Genomic DNA, 25,712 nt, shown 5'->3' on the forward strand with positions numbered 1-25,712 from the left:
ACTGATAATGACAAGTACTCCCTGCCCAAATACTAGTCCAATGCTAATCATTTGCACAAAGAATAAAGCTAGACCCAGGAGTCTGGGGAGTCAATATATAAGGTCAATGTGAACAAGAAACCTCGCCTCTTAGTCCAGGAAGAAAAAGAAAGTGTGGATTACAAAGAACAAAACCAAGTTCAAATAAAGCTAGCAACACATGTGGATTTACATCATAAAAAAACAAAAACACAGTGAATTCCCGCTCCCTCCACACAAGGCTCTTCATTCACAGCATACCTAGAGAACCCAGCCTGGTGCATTTCTAAAGTTACCAGGCCCTCCTACAGTGCTCCTCTGCCAGGTCCACCATTGTCTTTAATCTGTAATGAAATGTCAGGTAGATCTAGTGTCCAGTTCTTGTGGGTATCACATAGCTCGCTCTCCCAAGAGAAGTAACAATAACTCAAGGTATTTCCATGCACACAGTTAAGCACTGTGATATATTAACATCACAGAGAATCAGCCCTGCAGGTATCTTCACCCTAGAGCCCCTGGGCCCTTGTCATGCATGTTTCATATCCTAGCTGGTTGGCTTATAATGTGGAAATTGGAAAGGGTCCCTGGGGACTAATTTATTCTTGTAACTGTCCCTTTCTCCTCTCTCTGCTTCATTCTCAAGAATTTTAATTTAATTTTGAATGATCGTGTTGCCTCTCATGGGATTTAAAGTGAGGAGGTGCTGTTGCTAACCATGTCATTACCTGTGCTTCCAACCATCCAAGGGACTTACTCCCTTAGGAATGACTTAGTGTATAGGCAGCCTGCGTGGGAACACAGGCATTTGCTCTCTGAATCATTCTCAGCCCAAAGCAGATGCACAAACAAAGACATCGGAAGGCATTTGGGAAAGACCAAGATGCCCCGGTGGGTTTGGGTCTGTTTTGTCTGGGGAGCGTGAGACAGCCTATCACACGTTTTACCTTTTAAAGGGCTTCCAATTCAACTCAGCAGAACATTTTTTTTCCCCTAATAAACGAGGAAAACATGACTTCCAGAACACCATGGTGGGTGTAACACAAAGTTTCAAGCACCATCCTCATGAGAACTGCAACTCAGGATTCAATTACAGGCAGGCTTCACGAGCGAGGGCTTACTCAGCCATTGGGTAATACGTTCATGGTTGACTTGAATAATGGAAGAGCGAATGTGATTAAGCTCGCTAAAAACCCACATGTGGTGGGGCACACCACACTTACGAAGACGTCAACTTGACTGAAAGCATTTGGAGCTCTACCAACTCCATCGAGAAGTATTTCCTGAACTGAATACCTAAAACTTTTTATACAAAGGAAAGGATCGGAAGAGAACATGTTTCACGTGTACAAACCCCTGAATTCATCAACCCCAGTACCATCCTCTCAAATTAAACAAACAGTGAACACACACACACACAAACCTATTACTGCTCTAGAGTTCCTTACAACTGAGTACACAACTAAAAAACTAACATAATTAATTAGAGAACAACGTGATGTCAAATGCAGACATGTAACAAGTTTATTAAATGCATTACATATGTGTTTAAAAACTAAGCATCTGTATAGTTAAAAATGTTTATCAAGAAACATTGGATTGACATTTTTATTTTACTTTTTTTATAATCCTTATTTTTTTATTTTTACACATATGGGGTATGCCAGTATGTCTATGCACCATGTGTGTGCAGTACTGATACAGGCCAGAAGAGGGCACCCGATCCTCCTGGGACGGGAGCTATAGTTGGTAATGAGCACCCTGTGGGTGCTGTGGATCGAATGCTGGTCCTCTAGGAGATTAGCCAGTGCTCTTAATCCCTGAGAATGCCATTTCTCCAGTCCAGAATGGCATTTTTTAATGCCTACTAAAAGCTGAAAATTGCCGATGCTGCTACCATAACGATTACAGAAATAGCAGGAGACAGATAATTGGAAAAAGAAAAAAAAAAAAAAAAAACTCATTTAAGAGATGGTAGAAAATTAAAGTAAAAGAGAAAATCTGAAGTCTAGGGAAAGTATGAATGGGCAATGTTATGCTACGTTCTTTCTTTTTTTAATTTATTAATTTATTTATTTACATCCCAAACACTGCTCCCCCTCTAGGTCCCTCATTCAGAGTCCCCCACCCTACTCCCCACCCCTGCCCCTGCAAAAGGCACCTGAAATCAGTGAAAACAAGCATCGTACTCAGGTGGTCACATGATATCCCAGAGCCCTTTTCAGAACTCTATTACCACTGTATGAGCACTTGGGGACATGAACCCCAAGAAGATGAGCAGGAGCTGTAGATTGGCCAAAGGTGGGTGACTGGCAAAGCAAAAATGGTTACTTAGTGGAGCTAAAAGAGGGTAGGGAGGAGCTGGGGCTGGACAACTGCCTGCAAGGTCAAGGGCAGACCAGAGAAGGAAACTTCTTTTCCATTAAAATAGGACAGGGGATGAGATTCTATTACAGGGACAAGGATTTAAACTAGATACAAAGAAAACTTCCTGGCTAGGATTGACAAGGCTCTGGGAGAAATCACCAACAAGTGGTTGAGACATCCTTTATTAAAAAGTTGTAAAAATACAGTAATGACTATTGTTGTGAAGCGGTGTCCTTTCTTTAGCCTACACAATGAGTCAGGGACCGTGTTGACTATAAATAGCAGCTCATTAGGAAATATGTAATGCTACGGACCGCTGAAGCACATGGGGGCTCTACACTGGAGGTGCAGCTCCAAAACTCATTAGAAAGCTATCAGTTATATAAATACAGGTGCTTACATGTGATTAAGATCAGGAAAGTGGCTGTCACATTAAAAACAAACAAACAAACAAAAAATCCACAGTCACTGTAGATAGGAAAGGAAAATAATCAAAACATCGGTAAGTAGAGAACCCTGAACCAGAAAAGCTCAACTTCCCAACACACACACACACACACACACACACACACACACACGCGCGCACGCGAGTTTTCTTTCCTATCTCTCTTTTGGACATAGCTAGCACCAGGGATGCTATCTTGATACTTTAAGTTTCCATAAGCCCCAACCCCTTGCCACTAGGCTGTCTCCCGCGCTGGGGGCAGCCCTTTAAGGGAGCAACTCGAATAGCAGGGCTATTTCCCTTCTCTCTTCATTCTCTCCCTCTGGGTGGTTGCTGAGATTTAAAGTTTGCCTGCCCTGTGGTGTTTTTCTCTTATACACTAATAAAATTGTCCTTGGGCTTCAAAAAAAAAAAATATATATATATATTAAAAAGGAGAAAATCAGAATTGCATTACATCGCACACTTAGCTTCCCTTACTGAAAGATCCAGAGCCTGCTGGACAGGGGATCCTGACTCGCTCCTGAAGGCTCTGGGGGAAAGGCTTGTCTTCTAGCCTGCAAAGATCTTAGGAGGTAAGTCCTTAGAGAAGAGATAGCCATTGGCAGACAGCATGAACTTGAGGTAGTTACAGGGGCCTAGAAACTCTCCTTTGTTCCCAGGCACCACAGATGAAGGACCCTGCATTACCATGCCCTCCATGTCCTCCTCCCACGGTTTATGGTCACCACAGGCTCCAAGCAACAGGCCCAGTAGATCACAGACTGAGGCCTTTGCAACAGTGAGCCAAAATAAACCTTTCTTCTTTTTAGGCTGACTGTCTAGAGCATTTTGTCATAGTAAAGAGTTGCTGATTAACCAGCATGGCCCTAAGTCTTTTCAATTTTTATCTAAAGAATTAAGCATCTTAAAGTCTTTCGGCTATCTTTTTTTTTCCTACATCACAGGAAATGAGAAAGGGGTGCAAGGAAGAGGAGAGGGGATGGGAGGCTGACAACAATCAGAATAGCAATGACAGAGGATGCATTCATTCTGCTGGCCAGACCTTGCAGTGACAGGGAAAGGAGGAGGCCCCAGACAGTGCTTGTCATCATCATCTCTTTTTGCAGATGAGACCCAGAGACAGCTACCACTTGTAGTCACAAACTTAGGAACTGCTTAGGCACCTAAAGCTTAAGGTGGCCGTTTAAAATAGAACAAAAGGCCCTACAGCATTGACATCACAAAGGTTAGCCATTAAACTACCAGGGCCCCACACAACCTCAAGTGCAGCTTGCATAATAGTGCAGGGCCATATAGAACTAAAAGTTCTCATTTCTAGGAAGATAAAATGAAAGGTTCCGGTTACTGGGCAAATACCAGGTCCCAAATACTTAAGGTATTTTACAATTATTCAGTCAAATGAAGAAACATGCAAGCGCAAGCGCGCACACACACACACACAGGAAGTAAGCTGCCCATGAGCAACGCACATAACAAGGTCTGGAAGGTCTGCCTGGTGCTAACTAAATCCCATCTCCAGGCTTTACATTCTCTACCCAGCAAGACGCAGAGTTCATAAAAAATGAAGCAGAGGAAGAAATCAATTCCTCAGCGTTCCCCCTAAATGCGTTCGTAAAGATCCTGTGCCCTTTGGCACACACACACACCCCCCACCCCCCCTTCATTCAATCAAACCTCCTTCTGTCTCCCAGGCTCATGTGCCTGACCTCAGCTCCCAGAACATATTTGACCCTCACTCCCCGGCTTACCCTCTGTGACTCTGCATAGTTATCAACAGCATCCCTTCACAGTGCTCCACTGTAGATGACGGACTCAATAATGAACATCCCGTGCCCCTACACACACACACTGTCTGTCCTGAGTAGCCTCCACTTAGCAACCAGATGCTATCTGTGGTCTGAATGCATCCCTGGAGTTCATGTGTCACAACTTAACTCCGATCGCAACAGCCTGGTACGATGGGATCTCACTTGAAATTTCAGTGTGACAATTGGACGTGAGGGTAATATTTAGGCAGAACAGAGGTCAGTCACTATAGGCAGATGAGAATTATATGCCAATGTAAGCCTGCCCCCACCTCTGTGTGTGTGTGTGTGTGTGTGTGTCTGTCTGTCTGTCTGTCTGACTCTGTCTCTCTTCTAAATGTATCAATAGATAATCAAATGCTCATCTGAAAGTTCCTGTGGCAGACACAGTGGTGTGGGCTTCTAGGGGGCTCAAGAGGCTGACTGCTGCTCTTCCAAAAGTCCTGAGTTCAATTCCCAGCAACCACATGGGGGCTCACAACCATCTGTAATGGGATCCGATACACAGACTGGAACCAGTGTGACAGGGAACTAGAGAAGGTATAACCATTAATAAAGAGTCTACAGGAAGTTGTCATAATGGAGCCTATTACTTAGTGTGCTGGGTAGTTCTGTTTATTTTGTCAACTTAGCACAAGCTAGAGTCTCAGATGAGGGAATCTCAAATGAGAAAATGTTTCCATTAGATTGGCCTGTAGGCAAGTCTGTGGGGGCATTTTCTCGATTATTGATTAATGAGTGGGAAGGGCCAGCCCACTATGGGTGGTGCCAGCTCTGGCCCCCGTAGTCTTGGGTTGTATAAAAACCAAGTGAGCCTGGATGAGGAAACCGGTACGTTGCACTTCTCCATGGCTTCAGCTTCGGTTTCTGCCTCCAGGTTCCCACCTCGAGTGCCAGCCCTGACTTCCATTCATAATAGACAGTAAGCTGAAGGCTGAGGGAAAATCTTTCCTTCCAAGCTGATTTTAGTCCACATTTTATCACAGCAATAAAAAGCAACCTAGGAGAGTTCATAGGCTAATTAAAAAAACAAAAATAATTAATAAAAAAATAAACCTTCAAATTCAAAGTCAGCTTTTTCCTAGGGCTTATGTTTAAAACCTCCAGGCTACAAAGGAATATCTGGTAAGCCTCCTTTAATGAAAAGAAAGTATGGCCTTCGGAAGTAGAAACGCTGGCCTAAAATCACAAAGCTAAGTGGCAGAACCTCAGCCTAGGACATCTGCATGCCTTGTGATGGCTAGCCAGCATCGATTATAAACTATATTGGATTGGAGAGCTCCTAGGAGGTTGGTGAGGCACAGCAGGAGCACGTCTGAAAGAGTGTTCCGAGACACAAGTAACTGACCTGAATATAAGCAGGTCCATTCCATAGGCTGAGGACATACACGGAGTAAAAGAAAGCAGAGAATACAGTGTTGGTGTGCTCTCTCCCCTCTCTCCTCTCCTCTCTCCTCTCTCCTCTCTCCTCTCCTCTCTCCTCTCTCCTCTCTCCTCTCTCCTCTCTCCTCTCTCCTCTCTCCTCTCTCCTCTCTCCTCTCTCTCCTCTCTCTCCTCTCTCCTCTCTCTCTCTCTCTCTCTCTCTCTCTCTCTCTCTCTCTCTCTCTCTCTCTCTCTCCCCTCTTCCCCTTCCCCCTCCTCCTCTCCCCTCCCCCCTTCTTCCTGGCTACTATAAAAGGAGCTGTGCTGCCCCACCCCATTCTTTCCCACATGAAAGACTGGCACCAGGAGCCAAGATCAATCCTTTCTAACTTTGCTTATATCAAGTATTTGTCATATTGACAAATAGTCTCAACAGAGGCCCCAGACATGAACAATCAATGTCTCTGCTGTCAAGTCAATTGTGGGGTGGGGGTGGGGGGTGGGGGGTGGGGTATATGTTTCTTTTGTTTTTGTTCTGTGTGGGGGAGGGATACATGCTCCTATCTGAGAGTGCAGACACACACAAGCCATGGTACATGAGTATTGGTCGGAGAACACCAGGTTCCTTGAAATAGGTAACACCACGGTGTCTGTCTACCAACTTCAGTCCCAGCAACATCAGTGCACACAATATTGACACCTTCTGTACCTTCCAATACTCTGGGCTCGTTTTATAAAAACAGATGACAAAGAGAGTGCTGATACTAGCAAAAAAAAAAAGTAATTACACCTGCCAAAAATATTTAGCCTCATAGACTGAGGCTCCTCTACTACGTGGTACCGTGGGGGACGTCAGAGCATGTGAAAAGCTGGCAGTAAGCCAGCACAGCCTATACTTAAAACAGGAGTTTATTACAACAGGAATGAGCAACTTACTAAGCAAATTCCACTTAGGATCGACTGGAGAAATGAAAATTTAGTGTTTGAAATGTAATTTTATCATATCTATTAACGTTCAACTACTGCACATACAAAAACTATGTGCTTATGGTTAAAAAATAAAAATCTATAGCCAGCTTGATGATGCATGGCTGCCATCATACCTGATATTACACACTGAATCAAACGGGAAGTCTGAGGCCAACTGAAGCTGCTTAAGAAACAAACAAAACTGAAAACTAGTCAAGACTAGCTTTAGCCGGGCATGGTGGCACACGCCTTTAATCCCAGCACTCGGGAGGCAGAGGCAGGAGGATTTCTGAGTTCGAAGCCAGCCTGGTCTACAGAGTGAGTTCCAGGTCATCCAGGACTACACAGAGAAACCCTACACCGAGACTCGCTTTAGAGCTATATGAATTGAAAGTCCTCATGAGTATCTCATGTTCCGCTCTCAGTGATTAGTGCTCGCTTAGACACACTTCCGGGAAACTTGCACAACTCTAAGGCTCTTCTACGGCACACCCAGGGTGCCATCTGGGGTACATTCCCTATGATGGTCAACACCGTGGCAACGTCACAGAATCTAGAATAGCTGGAAGGAAAGGCTCTGGGCAGGTCTGTAAGAGATGGAGATGAAATTGGTCTCCAGGCTTGCCTTTAAGAGATTATCTACATGAGGTTAACCAAGGTGGGAAGGACCATCCTGAAGGCATTCCAGGGGCTGGGGTCCCAGACGCATAGGTGTGCCAAGCATCATTCTCTCTCTGCTTCCTGGATGTTGGCACAGTGTGCTGGTCAGCAGCCTCAGGCTTCCTGTCTCCATGCTGGCCCAGGCATTATGGGCTGTACTCTCCTACCGTGAGCCTTTCCTTTCATAAACTGCCCTCATCTGCCATTTTGTCAGTGCCACAAACTAAGAAACTAATCCATCGCCTAAATTAAACTAGGTATGAACTGAGTGTGGTGGCTCACTCCTGTAAGCCTAGCACTCCGGAGTCTGAGGAAGGATGCTAGTGCGAATTCAAGACCAGTTTGGGGTATGGGGAACAAGACCTGGTACAGACACTGGTGCCATAATACAAATCCCACAAAGTTGCAGGGTTGTCTGATTGGATTTAAGGCCCTGTGATGGTTATTCTTGGTTGTCAACGTGACTACATCTGGAATGAACTACCATCCAGACATGCAGGGCACACCTGTAAGAAATTGTTTTGCTTGGCTTGCAGAGGGTGAATCCACTTTTAGTCACGGAGCTTTAAAGTAGGAAGATGCGCATCTTGCATCAGGATCTTGCGGCAAACAGACACACCTTGAATCTGGACCGTGGCCTCTGCTGGCAGTTTATACAAGGACATAGAAGAAGGAAGGGTTTGCTCTTTGTCTGCTTGCCCCTGACTTGCTGATACATCCAGCCCTACACTGGCACTAGAGTCCAGTTCTTCAGGATTCCAGCACATACTGAAGACCAGCCGAGACATTCGGACTGAGCAACTACTTAATTCTTGCTTGGACTTTCCATTCGCAGTCAGCCATTATTGGATTAGCTTGGATTAGCTGGACTGCACCCTGTAAAGTCATTTCAATAAATTCCAATACACATAGGGAGTGGTGGGAGGGGAGGGGAGGGGAGAAAAGGACCAAGATACAGAGTATTCTACAACAAACTCCTTTTTTCTGCACGACTCTCAATGGGTCAATGGGTTGGGACACACACTACCTTTAATATAATAAAAACATTTCTGTTCATTCATTCCTGAATAATAAATTACGAATGGTGAAAATGCAATAATGCAAGTTTTTTTTTTCATTAAAACAAACAAAAACCCACCACCATCACCACCAACAACAACAACAAAAAGCTTTAGGGACCAGAGGGACATCTCAGCAGTTACGAGCACTCGCTTCTCTTCCAGAGGGCCGGAGTTCAATCTCTAGCACTCACGGCAAGTGGCTAACAACTGACTGGCAGCCCTCCTATCCATGATGCAGACGCATGCACACACACACACATATGCATAAACAAAAATGTTAAGATACATAGATCTTTAAAAGGAAAAGCTGTAAGAACTTATTTCCTTAGGCTAATGGGGACACCCTCAAACTCAACAGCCCTTGCTGCTCTGCACAACATTTAATGTGCCTGAAACACTCATTTGCACCCACCCCTGCTGTTCACTTTTCCACGATGCAAATAATCTACTTAACTACTACTGTCAACCATCTGAAATGGCACCTCCTCTCCCTTCCCAGATACCCCTAAGAGCCCACTCACACATCTATCTTTAAAATGGCTGTGTTTACAGCAACCCATATGTCATCATTCACAAAGCAACTGTTAGCACCCTCTTGACTAGGCATTGGCAGGCACACATGCTGGAAAGGCTTGGGGACCCACAGGAAGGGTGTCTGGGGCTCAGAGGGAGTCTCACTGGCAGAGTTGTCTCAGAACACAATATTTTTACCCTACTTATACCCCACTAGACTACGTTGTTTTGTAAGTAAAGCTTTCCTGCTGAGTTCCTTACTCTATTTAGTTGCTACTGGTCCTACTTCTATTGTAAGTGAACCTCGCTCTACCACGTTGCTGTGTAACTGAGACTTGCCTGCTGCCTGAGCGTCTCTCTCGACCCTGCACTGTGTGTGCCACCTACTATCTCACGGTGTCATATGCACCAGGTCACTGTATAACCACAGATCCTTATCAAGACCCTGCTACCGAATGAATTGCAATGCACTCTGCCCTTTGACCTTAAAGGAAAAGTCTTTCCACATCCTCTTATGGATGTGCTTAAACCATATTAAGTAACAGACTGGAAGGACGAGGAAGGAAGAAATGCAGTGTGTGACTATCCTGGGAGAAACAGTTCTGGGAGAGGCCAGCATTATAGAAGGGAGGCTTTAGACAAGGAGAGAGACAGAGACAGAGACAGAGACAGAGACAGAGACAGAGACAGAGACAGAGACAGAGACATCATGGGGGTGGGGTAGGGGAAGGGAGAACAGGCAAGAACTGACAGACTGCCCTTTCCTGTACCTTTTTACACCTCAGATTTTACCTTCTGAGACCATCAACTAATTATGGGGGGAAGGCAACAAGATCAAGAAAGTGATCCAGAAAAGCAGACAGAGCTCTGGACAGAGCCCTCCCACCCCCACCCCTCCCTGCTCCCCTGTTTTCTACTGCTTTCCCTGGTGACTCCCCTACCCCCACCCCAGCCACTTCTAAAGAGCAAACAGCAGTAACAAGACAGGGCAGGCAGCTCAGGAGGACAGGAGAGAGAAAACAAAGTGTGGAGCTTCTACTCCTGGGGAGATGGAAGGAAGAGTGGGGACTGGAGCTAAAGATCAAACCTCTTGGGACTTCCCCAAGAACAGTGGGGACCTCCGGCCAGAGTCCCTTTTTCTATGCCAATTTCCTTCTCCCCTTTTCCTTCTTCAGTCACCCAAAGGTTTTTTTTTGTTTTTGGTTTTTGGTTTTTTGGGTTTTTTTTTTTTTTTTTTTTTTTTTGTAAAGCAGCAATGAGAATATAGCCAAGTACCAGTCCATGATTCCAGTTTGTGATGTTCTGGTCTAGTCAGGCTACAGTGGTCCCAGGGATTACAAGGGAGCTGAATGATTGTCCCCTGGACTAGGTACATGGAAGCTGTTGTAATATACTAGTGCACAGTATCCTCATGTAGTGTGTGTAAGGAAAGCTGTGGCACTGCCAGTCCCATCTTTAAAAAAAAAATAGTACAAATAGCATATAATCGTGATGCTAACAAATGACTTCCTGGTTTATGTAGTTTGATTTTTATCATAATTAGAATTTTCTCTACTTAGAGAAAAAAGTTCACTACGAAACCTGTTTCCCAGGGTTTGGCTGATAGCTGTAAGTAACATGCCTGCCCTGTAAGCAAACAGAACTGAATTCAATCTCCTGAACCTATGCTCAAAAAGCTAAGCACGGGATGGGGGGGGGGGGGGTGGCACAGGTCTCTAATCCCAGGCCTCGGAAGGCAGGGAAATGGGAGAATCTCGGAGTTCAAGGCCAGCCTGGAATATGGAGCAAGTTCCAGGGCAGCAGAGCTCAAAAAACCAAAAAGCAGCAGCAGCAGCAGCAGTAGTATAAAAGCTAAGTATGGTGATGCATGGTTTTCATCCCAACACTGAGGTGATTAAGGCAGATGGGTTACTGGGCCCCACTAGCTGGCCAGCCTAATCTACTCAACGAGTTCCAAGTCAGAGAGATCTAGTCTCCAAAATAATAATAATAATAAAAAAGATGTACCCAAGGAATGAGGAATATTGGAATATCATTGAGGTTGTTTTCTGGCTTCCTTATACACGAGAATCTGCATCTATACATGTGCACACATATACGCACATGTACATACGTGTGTGTGCACATGTCTACCATGTTTTCTCGACTGTATCAAAAGCTCTGAAGGACTGACATCATATGCCTATGATGTTCCCAATGACGAAATGCACAGCAATACATTCCTTAGAATGAATTTCTCAGCACTGGGCACATGACTGTAGACAGGGAAAACTAAATGACCCCAGAGACTGGCAGAGAACGGACATTCATCAGACACTTTTCCACATGTGTGACAGCAAACCCCTGCCTCGTGCCCCCATTGGGTAGCTCTGTATCCAGACACTGCTTCCTGTATCATTATCCTTCTTTATTCTTATTTCTCGGGTTCTCATCACCCCAAATGGAAAACTAATACTCGCATTACAACACCTCCACTTCCACAGGCTTTCCAGTCTTCAAAACACGTGTATCTCAATTCTTGCACAGACCACAAAAGAACCTATCAACCGGATAGGCAAGTGTCATCCTTAATGTACACAGGGTGGAGAGGCTGCAGCAAAACCAGGCATGTGCACACATCAAAGGGTGAGAGAGCATGGCTGCCATTCCAAGCCTTTATCTGGCTTTACATACCATCGAGCCCCCTTTGGGTTTTGTTTTGTTTTGTTTGTTTGAGATAGGGTTTCTCTGTGCCATCCTGGCTGTCTCACTCTGTAGACCAGGCTGGCCTCGAACTCAGAAATCCACTTGCCTCTGCCTCCCAAGTGCTGGGATTACAGGCATGCGCCACCACTGCCCGGCCCATCAAGCCCCTTTTGAGTGAGTCCTACGAGTCAGGCTGTCAAGGCTTCTGAAAATCAAGATGGCCCTTTTCTGGTGGGTTCTGGGAGGGAGCCACTCACTGCTTTTCACGTGTGTACCCACAGGTGAGCCTATTAGGCTCCAAGGGATAGGTCCTAACAAAGAGCCTTAGATAAACACAGTTGTCACCAAGAACAAGGGACTTATGTAACCAAGTTGATAAAAACATAACCCAGAGAGGGAAGGGGTGAGGGTAACCAGACTATATTATATGCATGTGCAAAAATGTCAAAGAAGAAAATTAAAGTGCTTTTAATTTAAGTTTAACTCAGCCTCTTGTGCTCTCTGCTCCATGTCCTCCCCTCCCCTCCCCTCTCCCCTTCCCTCCCCTCCTCTCCCCTTCCCTCCTCTCCTCTCCCTTCCCCTCCTTTCCCTTGCCCTGCCCTGTCTGAAGCAGGTCTCTAAGTCTTTAAAGGTACTAGCCTATCATGTTGAAGAAATGAAGCCCAGTTGGTTTGCAGTGTTGACAACAGAGGCCACAGCTTATAACCTCCAAAGATACTGACTGCTTCCTTGTCCATTTTCATCATAACAGAGTTTTCATTTGTACCCTGCCCCTCTTCCCACCCCCATACACATTTTCTACAATAAAGTACTCACAGGTAGCAACCAGACTGAGAAGAGTAGAGTTGCTGCTAGCTATGGCTGGAGAAAGCTTTCTCCAATGGAAGTAACTAGACCCAAGGAGACTGTGTCCCACATGGTATGTACAAGAAGGAAGCATTTGGGGTGACAGAGATGTAAGGTGAAAGCCCAGCTCAGCTAATGACAAGCGAGGAGAGTTCAGATGCGTTATCCGAAGTCTTCTAGCTGTCCTTCCTACACCTATACGTGAGAGTTCTGATAGCAAATGCCTCCCTGTGAGGGACTATGCAAAGATACAGAGAGCTTGCCAAGCACTGTCACTGACCAGGCTACCTCGACCTGCCTGCAGTGTCCCGTATGAAATACTTCCGTTTCCATTACTTTCTTATTCTGGGAGATGGAGGGGGTGCTTACACAAACCCATCTACAGACGTCACTCCTTGGCTTAGGAGTACAAATACTAGAAGCTTCAATGACCCTCTCTCTACCCGCCAGTTTCTGCCACTAAATGCCTTCCTGTGAGCCCTTTTTATTTTCAACTTTTAAAATAGGAGGGAAACCACTCTCATCATTTTGAAATGAATGGAGCCTGGTGATTCCCGACTGGTACACTCACTCTATGTGCACGTCTCTGCACGTCTATTACACACAAATCATTTCATGAAGCCAATCTGTGCTCTAACATGAAAGGATTCCAGAGACGAAGTAAATGATCTAGCAACTCAGCAAGTATGGATATAAAAAGCTCAAGCTTTTATGTTTTTATATATATTTTTACTTCATCACACAAAAGTCTACACAATTATCTAGAATTAGATGTGTGTGTGTGTGTGTGTGTGTATGTATATACACACACATTTAGTAGCATATACTTCTCTAAGGCTGAAATTTTTAAAACAAAATTGTTCTCAAATACTTACTTTAAAATTTACATTTTCATTTCTCAAATACTACACTCTGCCCCCCAGAAAGGTGTCCTTAGTCACAAGTTAGTGAGATTTAAATGCATTTTGCTCTTTAAATTATCAGCCGGTGAGTACCAAGGACTCCCTCCCTAGTCCTGCCTTCTGCCACACTCAAGATGCCAGAGCGCAGGGCTAGGGGTGTGAGGAATGACTAGCTCAGTGGCAGAGCAGCAACTTAGCAGGTACAAGGCCTGGGGTCTACCCTACATCATCACCAAAGAGGGAAGGCACATCCCAGGGCCCTCCACTGAGTTCTAGGATGACGCCTGCATGAGTCACAGAGTAGGTGTCAAGGGCTAAATAACATACAAGGTCAATCTGCAACCACTTGTGTATGGGGAGGGGGGAATCTTTTTTTTTTTTTTTTTTTTTTTTTTGGTTTTTCGAGACAGGGTTTCTCTGTATAGCCCTGGCTGTCCTGGAACTCACTTTGTAGACCAGGCTGGCCTCGAACTCAGAAATCCGCCTGCCTCTGCCTCCCGAGTGCTGGGATTAAAGGCGTGCGCCACCACGCCCGGCGGGAGGGGGGAATCTTACCTTCTCTTTTCAGTTGGGCCATTCTGAAATGTTCTCACGCGAATAACCTCATTAAACAGTGTTTTTAAATCAAGTATGAGTTACCACAGATCTTGCTCCCATCTATTGAGAGACGTCCGTCCTGGTGACAGCATTCATACTGAACATTCTGAAACACACAGTTCTGTGTCTGGACCATGCTTGGTCCACTCTATATACTTAATCAGTGACCGCTGACCACAGCCTTAGACACAGACATGATCCATCCCATTCCACAGCCTGGTGCTTCTGAATTATGGTGGCTTATCCGCCTATTCCTGTGAATTTTACCATTCTCCCTACCTCCCACCCCAGCCCCATCTAAATGTTTTCAGCAAAACATGCTCTGATCTTGCCTTTGTCCCAGCACAGAACGGAGTTAGAAAGCTCTCCACAGGCACCTGCTGGCCCCTGGGACACCAAACAGTCTAGGGACAACCTTAGCCCCTTCCACCTCTACATAGAGCAAGTTGAGTTGTGTTGCTTTCTCCAAGACAATTCCTTCAAGTCCCCTCTTGCTAGCTTTGTCACGAAATGCCACAGACAACAGTATGTCCACCAGTGTCCACCAACCTCCCCAAACTCAAGTCACAGTATGGGAGGCGGGAAAGAAATCTTTCTCCCCTCTGGACATTTTCTTCCTTCTACAAAATTTTCTATTTGGCACATTATGACGTAAGCTGCCATTTTCTCATGAAATTCCTGCCCTAGCTTATGAAATCATACCAGGTAATTTGGCCAGTTGAAGTGGTAGGGAGGGCCCGAATAACTTCTTACATAAATATATAACTTCTTAAATAAAGACAAAAATGGGCTGGGTGGCCCATGGCAAGTCTCTGTGGGCAACCAGGACTGACTGAATCCGCAGCAGGATGAGAAGTCAGTCACTCCAAGGGCTGACTTTAGAAGTGGGTGCTTGGCTGCTGCCATGAAATACCACAGACTGGACAGCTTCAACGGAACAAGGCCAAGGTCTAGGAATGGGATTTACTCATGCCTCTCCACTTAGCTTGTGGTCAGCCGGCTTTTCCACGTGTCGTCACATGGTCTTGCCTCTGTGTCTCTACGTGCCACAATCTCTTCTATTAAGAACACAAGTCACATTGGTGGCTCATTTTACCCACTTTCACCACCACTGGAAGGGTCCTATCCTAACACAGAAACACATTCTGGGGTACTTAGAGTTAGTACTTCCCCACACAGAGACATATTCTGAGGTACTTGGACTTAGTACTTCCCCACAGAAAGCCACCTTCTGAGGTACTTGGAGTTAGTACTTCCCTACAGAGACACAGTCTCAGGTACTTGAACTTAGTACTTCCCCACAGAAAGCCACCTTCTGAGGTACTTGGAAATTAGTACTTCCCCACAGAAAGCCACCTTCTGAGGTACTTGGGAATTAGTACTTCCCCACAGAGAGACACTTTCCGAGGAACTTGAAGTCAGTTCTTCCACAAGAGGAGGTCTGAGTGACAGAACCCCCAACCTGTACAGACACCATGAGAAGGGAGGCAAAAGAGTACGGTTACGGCCATGAAGGAACGAACGCATAGCTGGCATTTTCAGAGGGAAGGAAACATGACCTGTGGTCCCAGTCTAGATTTCCCCTTTTTCTCACAGTCTCAGTCTTCGGTTTGCACCTCTAACGCTCTACCTGTTCCAAAGCCTTACTGACTGACCATCCCTCCCCCATTCTGAGCACTTAGTACCCATCCGTCTGGCTTTATCCCACTGAGGTCCACGTAGGCTCTCAGGCTCAGGCCGGGCCTGCCAGTAGTTCACTGTCCCCATTCACTTCCTGTCCATGAGGCTCCTTCTGCCCCCTGCCTGGCCCAGCCCCCATTCTCGGGATTATCACTTCACTGCTCAGATCTCAGTTCAAACGCCTCTCCCCGGAGGCAGCTTCTGAGGATCTGGCATATAAGCAAGTTTACTTTCACCCTGAACTCAAAGCCCTTCTATCCCCTCTTGCTGCCTCTCCAGCACACAAGTCACCATGTTTATTACACCCCTGCACTGCTTTAATGCTGTTAATCTCTCCTGTGAGACAGACCGCACACTCTGAAGTTCATGCGCAGAATCTGTATCTGGCCCCACCATCATCAGCCAGCCTGCAGTTTACTGGAAGAATGTAATCTGGCCCTGAACACCACCACCCAAAAACTCACAACCCAGAAGCCTGAGGCTTAAGTTCATGGCTAGCCTGAGCAACACAGCAAGATCATCTAGTTAATAGATAAAGACAACAACAAATCCAAATTAACTATAGAAAGCAGAAATTACAGGAAGCAGTTTAACTCTCCTAGAAGGTTACAATCTTATAGGAATTATTGAACATGTTGTTGTCTGTATCATTTCTATGTATGTATGTATGTATGTATGTACATATATTCATTAGATAACACATGTAATCTTATATTTTCAATAGATAGCTATTCTGTAGATATATAGATAAAATATGTATATATCCATTAGATAATATATATAATCTGGCAAATATATAACAGCTATAATCAGCCATAGGTACACCTTTTATGCACCAAAACAGTATCTAGTCTCCCCCTCCCTGGGGTTCATTTTCCTGCTTGGCACTGGCCAAAAAGCATGGGGAATTCTTTTTGCTTGAACTAAAGAACAGGCAGGGCTCATGGTGACTCCAGTCCAACAGGAAGGGACCCCTGTCCCCGTCATCCTAAGCAGGAAACACTAAAGTTCTGGGAATAAGATGTGTGGCACACATTGGAAATGTTTGAATCTGCTGATAGCACTGAACCCACCTTGGCTAGAAACACAAGGAGACCACATGGGCATACGCTAACGCAGAGCAACACTGGTGAGCTGAAGCAACGTTCCACATGGTCTCACTCTCAGCTTTCCACAACATGTGTCAACAGGCTGGTGGAAGCGCTTGGCTGTGTCAGAGAATCTAAGCAAAGAGGATGAGCGCTGGGGAGTTACTGTAGCCACTCACCTCGGGAAGCATCCAAAGGGGCTCATTACAGCCTCCAGGCCACCGGTGTGTGATACAAATGTCTAACATTTGTCAAGCAGCGGGTTCTGGGAACGGATTTACCTTTCAGGTGTTCCCTCTATATACGTGAAGCCTCGGCTGCCGTGAATACTTGTATGAACAAATGCTACTGTAACTCGGAAAAAAATTAATTTTTAATATGATGACATCATTTACTCGAATTCAGACTTCTGCTTGTCTGTCTTTCTCCGCTCTCCACAAAGTCCTCAACTCTTCTATACAAACTAATAAGGCTCAAGTTCAACTGACCCTCTCTGAAAAGCATCTGTCAGATGTCAAAGAAAAACAGGAAGCAAACTAGGAATCATAGAAACGGGAAAAAGCATATTGGCAGGATCAAAATCTCCAAATAGCCAAGAAAAATAAAAACCCATTTTGGAATCTTAGCCAGCCGCAGAGGCAGGGCCTTTCGCTTCTATTTCCTTGTCAATACCTGCATTAGAAAGAACATTTAAAGTCAAATGGGCTTGATTGAACCTCTCCTTAAATTCCTTTATCAGCAATCAGACATTCATAGCATTCCTCCCAACAGGTAAGACAACAACTGCGACACTTGAATTCATAGCCAGAAGCCACTCTCACCAGGCCTAATTAACAAGAAACAAAATCCCTCCAAAGATGCAAATCTACCTTCCCTCTCTGTTAAGGCAAGCAGACCTGGCTCCAAGTCTCAGAAATGATCAGGCCAATCCCTGGTTATGAGATTAAAATATTCATGAGCCCATATGTACTAATCAAGGTACCAGTAAACTTGGTACTACATAATAAGAGTTTCGTACATCAGGATCCAAGTAAGAAAGCCTTCCCAAAGGCAGGGTAATCATGCCTGTAATCCCATACTCGGTAAACTGAGGTGGGAGCATGAATCTGAGGCCAGCCTGGTATACACAGTGAATCCCAGGCTAGCCCAGGCTACAGAAAGAAAAGCCACCTGAGGCCAATTTTTAATATCTACATATTAATCATATGTCATATATATGAATCTTAGGAAACTAGGACCCTAATGATAAAGCTGCTCTCTAGTAATCCAAACAGCACCTGTGACTAAGATACTACATCTAGTGATGTAAGTACTTCTTATCATTCTATAAATGGTAAAAATTATTTTATGCAATGATGAGCTGATAGTCCACACATGTATGAGTCCCCACACTACCATCCTAGTGGATAGCTATTTATTAAATGAAAGCAATCAGTTTTAGGTTCTGACTAAAAATATTTAAAAAAGAAAAATCTCAGCCAGCTTTAAAATGTTCTTTAAAATGACTTGAGACTGGAGAGATATCTCAGTGGTTAAGACCATTGGCTAGGACTGGAGTTCAGTTCCCAGCACCCACATGGTGACTCACAATTCCTAACTCCGTCCGGTTCTGGGAAATCTGATGCCTTCTTCTGACATTTATGGGCATCGGGCACATAGGTGGTGCACATACACATGTGCAGGCAAAACCCTTAGACAAATAACAATGTTCTAAATCTAAAAATAATAACAATTTTAATAGCCTATAAAAATCTATTCATTTGACAAATACATGGCCAATTATCAAAACTGCCTAGTGGATAGCTATTTATTAAATGGAAGCACTGCCTTCTTCCAACCAAAACAGAATGACTCTTGTTGTCTGGATGTCAAAGACCGTGTCTCATTTCATGAAAAACAACAAAAGCAGGTCCTATCAGGAAATGATCACAGGAAACACAATTCTTATTCATTAAGAATCATTTACTAAATTAAGCCTAGTAAAGGTAGAAATATTTAACTTCACCTACAATTTTTTCCGCCCAAACCAAAGGGGGAAAAAATCATTTTAACGGAGTATTTCATTTCACTCCCTACAAAGCCCAGTACAGCCAGATGTAAGAGTCCTATGTGACATTCTGTTGCTACAGCAACGAAGCTGCTACCTGTGGCCATGATTTGTTCAAAAATCCTCCAACCATATTCTGTACTGTGCATTCATAAAACCACCAGAATGGCTCTAAGCAGTATAAAAATTAAGGCTTGCATTCTTACCTACGATTTACTCATATACTTATTTACTATATATACACTTGTATGTGTATACACACACACACACGATTCTCTCAGCGCCATCAAAAGGGTGAGACCATACCAATTTTCCAATTTTTCTTTTAATGAACATTTGATACCTGGTTCCTAAAACATATCCTACCAGACAATGGAGACTATAAGAGAAGATCTTTAAAACAGGATTTACTATGTGGGATCCAGTCTTATTTCAAGAGAAAATAAGGTCCTGAGGTTGAATCTATCTGCCCGGGTAGGTGTGGCTTCTTAGAGCTGATTTGAAAAATAAGCTAATAAAGAAGAGCTGCAGTCGGTCATCACACCCTGCATTCACCCAACTGTCTCTCTTACAAGCTACTCACCCTCACTGGGGGGCTCCAGGCTTGCACCCGAGGCTGCTGTCCACACTGGGAGCTCTGCAGATCTTTCGAGCCACAATTAACCACAGTGTTGCCCTGTGCCCTTAATGTGTTTGTGCAGGTGGTCCCGCCGGCAGGGCCGGGTTTCCAAGGCCTCTGCTTGATGCCATCCAGAAGTCTGACCAGTAGGATGTTACTGGGGAGCTCGTCGACCCCACAGCCAACAAGAGTCCGGCATTCGGGACATCTGAGTTCGTTCCGGGAACCCACAATCCCCAGCAAACAACGTTTGCAAAACGTATGCTGGCAAGGTAAGACCTTGGCGGAAGCATCCAGGCGTTCTAGACACACAGGGCACTCCAGAAGGTCCAACAAGGCAGACTCATCCATCTTGAGTGACTTTAGTGAGAAAACGGCTTCAGAACGTTCATAGTTGTGCGCAGCCCTTAAAGTGATTCATGTAACATCCATTTCAGACTTTGCTCTGGAGTTATGGGGAGAGAGGGGAGGAAAGAGAAAAATGACTGTTGTTATCTGGGGGAAAAGTTCACAGTGGAGCCAAGAACCAAAAAGTACACAAAAGTGCTTCCTCTGCATAGTCCAGCTTGGCTTTGGAATGTGGTTTCTGAGCTCCAAAGTCAACAATTAAAAAACACAACAGGCTTCTTAAACGATTCCCTACTAATCCCTGAAGATATCTAGAACCTCACTGGGCAGCAAGAACTAGCAAGCAATAAACAGGATTTATGAAAAAGCAATAAAGGACCGATATCGGCTGCCTAATAAAGTTCTCAACTTATTGGAGAACCTAAGCAAAACCGACTGGAAGTTTCCTCTATCTAAAACAATACTTTTAAGTCCAAAGACCTTCCCAATTTTTAAGCCACCGTTATCATTTAAGAAGCCTTGCCTTGGGGATCCTCGTAGTGAATGATCCCAATATTAAGTACATATGTGTCTTCTCTGTCTGAGAACAGACAGCTTAATCTTATCGAACGCCCCCCCCCTCCTCCCCCAGAGCTGATGATCGGCAATTCTAAAAGATATAGTCAAAACCTGCTTGAAAATAGCTACAAGAAAATCACCTTTTCCGGCATGGCTGACAAACTCTGAAACAGATTTCTGAACGGCTTGTCCTAATCCCATTCAGAAAAATCTAGTAAAATGTTCACCAAAATTCGACGATGGAATGAATGCTAGGCTGAAAACTCTGGGTACGATCTGAAAAACGGGCCCTTCAGGAGAAAGAGTATTTGAAGCCAGTTGGTGCATCGCTGTACCCCCACCACCACCACCCCAATCAATGTAGATGCCTAGGAAGGGAGGGGGTGAAAGGATTTGGAGGCTACATTAACAGCTGTTCCTGACTAGTCGGTTCTGGGGAGAGCCAGGGTGCGCCCCTCTTCCCACGGTGGGGCACAGGTAGTCCCCAACCCCGTGGCGTGGTGCTCGCCATAGACACACCCCAGAGCCAGGTGTCGCCAGCCGGGGGCAGAGATGGTCCTAGGAGCTGAGGCTGCGGCCGGGTAGCTCCAGAAACAGGGAATCTCACCCAGCTGCCTCCTCTCAGCCTCCCTTTAAGTCAAATCCAGGACAAAAAATTGCCCAACACCGATCGGTGGAAGTTTTCAAGGACTTAAAGAAAAATAAAGATGCAGCCTTAAGTTGGCCAAAGTCAGCGCCACTGAGTGCGGCGGGAAGCAGACTAGCGACCCCGCGGGGATGAGCTCAGCGACAGTCCCCGGAGACTGCCACTCCAGAGGCAGAAGGGACCGGGCTGCGTCCGGGGAGAGAGCGGCCCCGAGGCCGGGCAGAGGCTTCGGAAGAGAACAGAAAGGCCGCGGGGCTCGTTCCCGGCAGGTCCTGGAGACCCAAAGGGGAAGCGCGGGGACCGATTCGCGCGCACCACCGGGATGCGGGCGACCACCGGCCACCACCCCGCGCCCGGCGTCTCGGACTCGCCGCGCACCCTACCTCGCGCCTCCGCTGCTCGCCTTTGTTCGCGGCCCCGCAGCGCTGGTAGATGCGGCCCCGCCGAGCCCGCTGCCCGTGTGGCTCGGCCGCCGCGGTGGCACCGGGAGCCTCCTCACGGCCGCCCCCCTCGCGCGCGCTCGCACAGCACGCCGCCGCCGCCGCCGCCTCCCACCCGCCCAGCGAGGAGGGCGGGGGAACGCGACGCCGCCAAGGAGGAGGAGGAGGCGGAGGCAGCGCGCAGCGGGCACCCGGGGACTGGAGGGACGCACCACAGCGCCGCCCGCCGCTCGGGGACCGGCGCAGGAGCCCCCCAGCGGGCGGCGGCTTCGGGGACGCACTTAGCGGGAGGAAGGCTCGGGGACCCGCGCCTTCACCCCCCGAGGACGTGCACCCCGAGCAAATTGGGCTACCCGGGAGGAGGGCGGTGGGAGTGGCGCCGAGGGACCAGGAAGAGGCTGGGGCAAGGGCGCCCTGCCGGCCTCCGGCTCCGCCTGGCCGGTGCCTGGAGACCGACTCTTCCCGGTGGCCTGGGAAGGGAGTGGCTCTGGCGGGAACCGATCGCACTTTGCTGGGCGGGCACACTGCCTGGGTAGATACAGAGAGAGCAAAGTGAGACCCCTTAGTTCTGGGGTTCGGGTTAATGACCACCCTATGGTTCCTGGGGCCCGCCTCTTTCACCCAGCAATCAGCCCCCACTGCAGCAGCCAAGGGAGACAAATCCAAGCAAGTTTGGAGAATTGCGGATCCTAAAATTCAAAATGAGAAAGGAAAAAAAAAGAAAAACAGGTGGGAGATTAAAGTCAGTCTTGGGGAGGTTCTTCCTACCTCCCTAAAATGAGGTGAATTCAAAGTCTGACCCAGGTGGGCCGGCGCCTTGAAGCTGGCTAGGGGGTGCCTCTTTTATCTGCGCCTTGGGGGCAGCCATCATCATCATCTCTGTAATCTGTTTCTATTGCCCCGGGCACACACCTGTATACTCTGAAATGTGGGCTTGCAAAAAGGGGTGTCTAAGGGTGTGTGTGTGTGTGTGTGTGTGTGTGTGTAGTCTTGTTTGTCAAACTTATTTCAGAGACGCGTTAAATGTTGTCAAAGAGTGTGATTCCATTTATACTTACTGTCAGTTTACCAAAAGTAACTTCACAAGAGAGATCGTGTATGACATTCCTGCCAGGCCACCAACCAAGCTGATAAGGAATTGAAAAGGCATTTCGGGTTATCAGTTCATCCCAACCAGAGCCACAGCTAAATCATAATAATAAATCGATAAATGAGGATCATTCAAGTTAAGAAAATGAAATTATAATAAGTAGCAATCATCAGTCACTTTAAGCCAGGCACCGTACTAAACTCTTAAACATATTAATTCCATCCTCACAGCAGCTCTCTATGTCATCCTTCCTAGCTTTGTTCTAAAGAGATTAATATGCTGAGACTTAGACTGTATGAATACCAAAAATAATTGCCCACTTCCTTTCCGGTTAGAGGGAGAACAAGTATGTGTTTATATTGAGCTGAAAAAGGCAAGGGGAAAAAAATGGATGAAGAGAATGAGGAGAAAAATAGTTAACTACAAACAGCATTCTGAAAGTGACTGGCCCAGTTAACGCTGCAGCAGAAACTGGAGATGAAGGCGAGGCAGACTGGAAAGTCAGAGTCAGAGAACAGACTGATTTGGGGATTATTAAGACTGAAGGTCAACTTGGGTAACTTCCCTACATCACAGAGTAGGACTGTACTCCAGCTCTCTGGATTCCAAGACCTGTTTCTTTCCTCAAAGGGGGCGAGGGGGGTGGAGAAAAGGTAGGACCTTAATCACATAATCTCTTGTGTTGTGTTGCTTCCTCTTGCATAGCAATGACCAAAAGCCAGACAGAGACAATGGGGGAGGGGCTATTTTAGTTCTACGTTTCAGAGGGTTCCATCCATAATTACTTGCACAAGACATCGATGTGGAAAAGACATGTTTAGACAGACAAGAAGCTGAAGGAGAACCCAAGAAGGGGCCAGGTGATAGCCCCCAAGGACAGACTCCTACTGACTACTTCTGGGCCCCCCTCCTTCTTTGCACCTCCTTCTAATAATGCCATCATATGAATCCTTGAAGAGGTCAATAAATTGATCAGATCAAAGCCCCTGGAAATCAAGCATGTTCCCAAAGTGCATGAGCTGACAGCCAAGACCTAGCCACATGAGCCCATGGAGACAGCTTACATTCAAGTCATAATGCCTTCAAAGAGAAATAAAGTTTATTTCTTCTACCTGTTTGGCTTTTTGTTTGGTTGGTTGTTGTTTATACAAAGTCTCATTATGTAGCCCTGGCTGGCCTAGAACTCATAAGGACCTGTTGTTGGCCAGGTGTGGTAGAACATGCCCTTAGTCTCAGTGTTGGGAGACTGAGGCTGCTGGGTCTCCAACAGAGAGGGAGAGAGAGAGAGACAGAGACAGAAAGAGAGAGACAGAGACAGAGAGAGACATTCCTTCAAGGCTGTGTTCCTTGGCCTCTCTGGTGGGGTTTAACTGTGACGTTTGGAACAGAACTGACAGTGGTAAAGAAGATATGCAAGTTCTTTGTAATCTGCATGGAGCTATTGTTATCGTTAACAGCTGTACTCCTGGCCCTTTCTTCCCAAGTATCAAAATGTTAGTGACTGAACGTCCTGTGGAGAGAATTCAGAAGGGAAGGGCTGTGAGGAAGAAAAGCCTGCTTGTCTTGTTTCTGGGAATGGAGCATGAAGGAAAGAATGTCTGTTATGCTTACGACCTGTGAGGCTCTGAGCAGACACATGAAAAATATAAACACTCTCCGACTTAATAATGACAGCCTCTTATCCTTCAAAGACTTCAAAGTCTTTTCCTATATCTTATCTCATTTATCTTCTCAGCATCCCTCCAAAGCAGCAAAACATATAATTATCCCCAAGTTTCAGACGGGAAAGGGGAAGGGGAGAACCCGAGCATCTATTGCTTGTAGTGCTAACAGGAACCAGCCTGGTAAAATCCCAGATGCAAGTACTCAGATAAACCTTAATATGGTACCTCCATGTTCTTACACGCACGTTCGAGGGTCTAGCCATTTTTCTGCAAAACTTGTTTTTCCTCTCATTGTCAGGACGCTGGTAAAGGAGAGCAGTATTTAGCCAGTTGTTCAGACTAGAAACCTAGAGGCCATCCTTGATTTCTTTCCTTCTCTTCCTCCCTCTTTCCTACAACATCTTTTCCACAAACATATTTTAATGTCTATCTACAGCCTTTTGCCTTCTGCTATGGCTTGGATGTGGGAGTTCCCTCCCAAACTCATGTTCAGGTTTGGTCCTCCATAGAACAGCACTGAAAGACCTTAAACAAATGTTTGGGTCATGATTGAATTAATGACACTCCAATGGGACCGAGATGATTGTTGAGGTAATGAATGACTGACTTTGTCAGTCCTGCAGGCTCAGTTACCATGAGAGTGGTTGTTGCATACCTGGTGCCTTGTTCCTTTGTGTGTGTGCTTCCACCTTGCACCCATGCTCAGATGCAGCACTAGCCTTTCCAGAAACCATGAAGGTATCAGATCTCTGTGCCTTATTTTTAATCTCCAGAAACATGCACCCAAACAAACCTCCCCTTTACAAATCATACTAGAGAGAGTTCAGAGGATAAAGTGCTCACTGTAATCAGGAAGACTTGAGTTCAATTCCCAGAACCCATGTTAATCTTAGTTGAGTTTTTGGTTTTGTTTTTTGTTTGTTTGTTTGTTTGTTTTCTGGGACAGAGTTTCTCTGTGTAACAGCCCTGACTGTCCTGGAATTCACTCTGTAGAAGAGACTGCTTGGGCTGGTGAGATGGCTCAGTGGGTAAGAGCACCCGACTGCTCTTCCGAAGGTCCAGAGTTCAAATCCCAGCAACCACATGGTGGCTCACAACCATCCATAACGAGATCTGGCACCCTCTTCTGGAGTGTCTGAAGACAGCTACAGTGTACTTACATATAATAAATAAATAAATCTTTAAAAAAAAAAAAAAAGAAGAAGAGACTGCTCTGGAACTTCTGGAACTCAGAAAAATTTGCCTGTCTCTGCCTCCTGAGTGAGATTAAAGGCGTGTGCCACCACTGCCCCAGAAACCATA

The 25,712-nt window shown here is 45.8% G+C and overlaps 1 protein-coding gene across 1 annotated transcript in view; it reads right to left on the reverse strand.

The window, feature by feature from the left end:
• Sh3rf1 (SH3 domain containing ring finger 1) overlaps window positions 1-21,762 on the reverse strand; it is a 167,548-nt gene extending 145,786 nt beyond the window's left edge. Inside the window, exons 1-2 of the mRNA XM_021170485.2 lie at window positions 21,600-21,762; window positions 19,629-20,109 (exon numbers count right to left, since the gene is read on the reverse strand). Of these exons, the coding sequence (XP_021026144.1) occupies window positions 19,629-20,015 (387 nt within the window). The 5' untranslated portion in view covers window positions 20,016-20,109; window positions 21,600-21,762. The remainder of the gene's footprint in view (window positions 1-19,628; window positions 20,110-21,599) is intronic.
• Window positions 21,763-25,712: the final 3,950 nt, after the last annotated feature.

This window comes from Mus caroli, unplaced genomic scaffold (assembly GCF_978045245.1).
Source record: "Mus caroli unplaced genomic scaffold, Mus_caroli_1 scaffold_10, whole genome shotgun sequence".
In the NCBI taxonomy this organism is placed as follows: domain Eukaryota; kingdom Metazoa; phylum Chordata; class Mammalia; order Rodentia; family Muridae; genus Mus; species Mus caroli.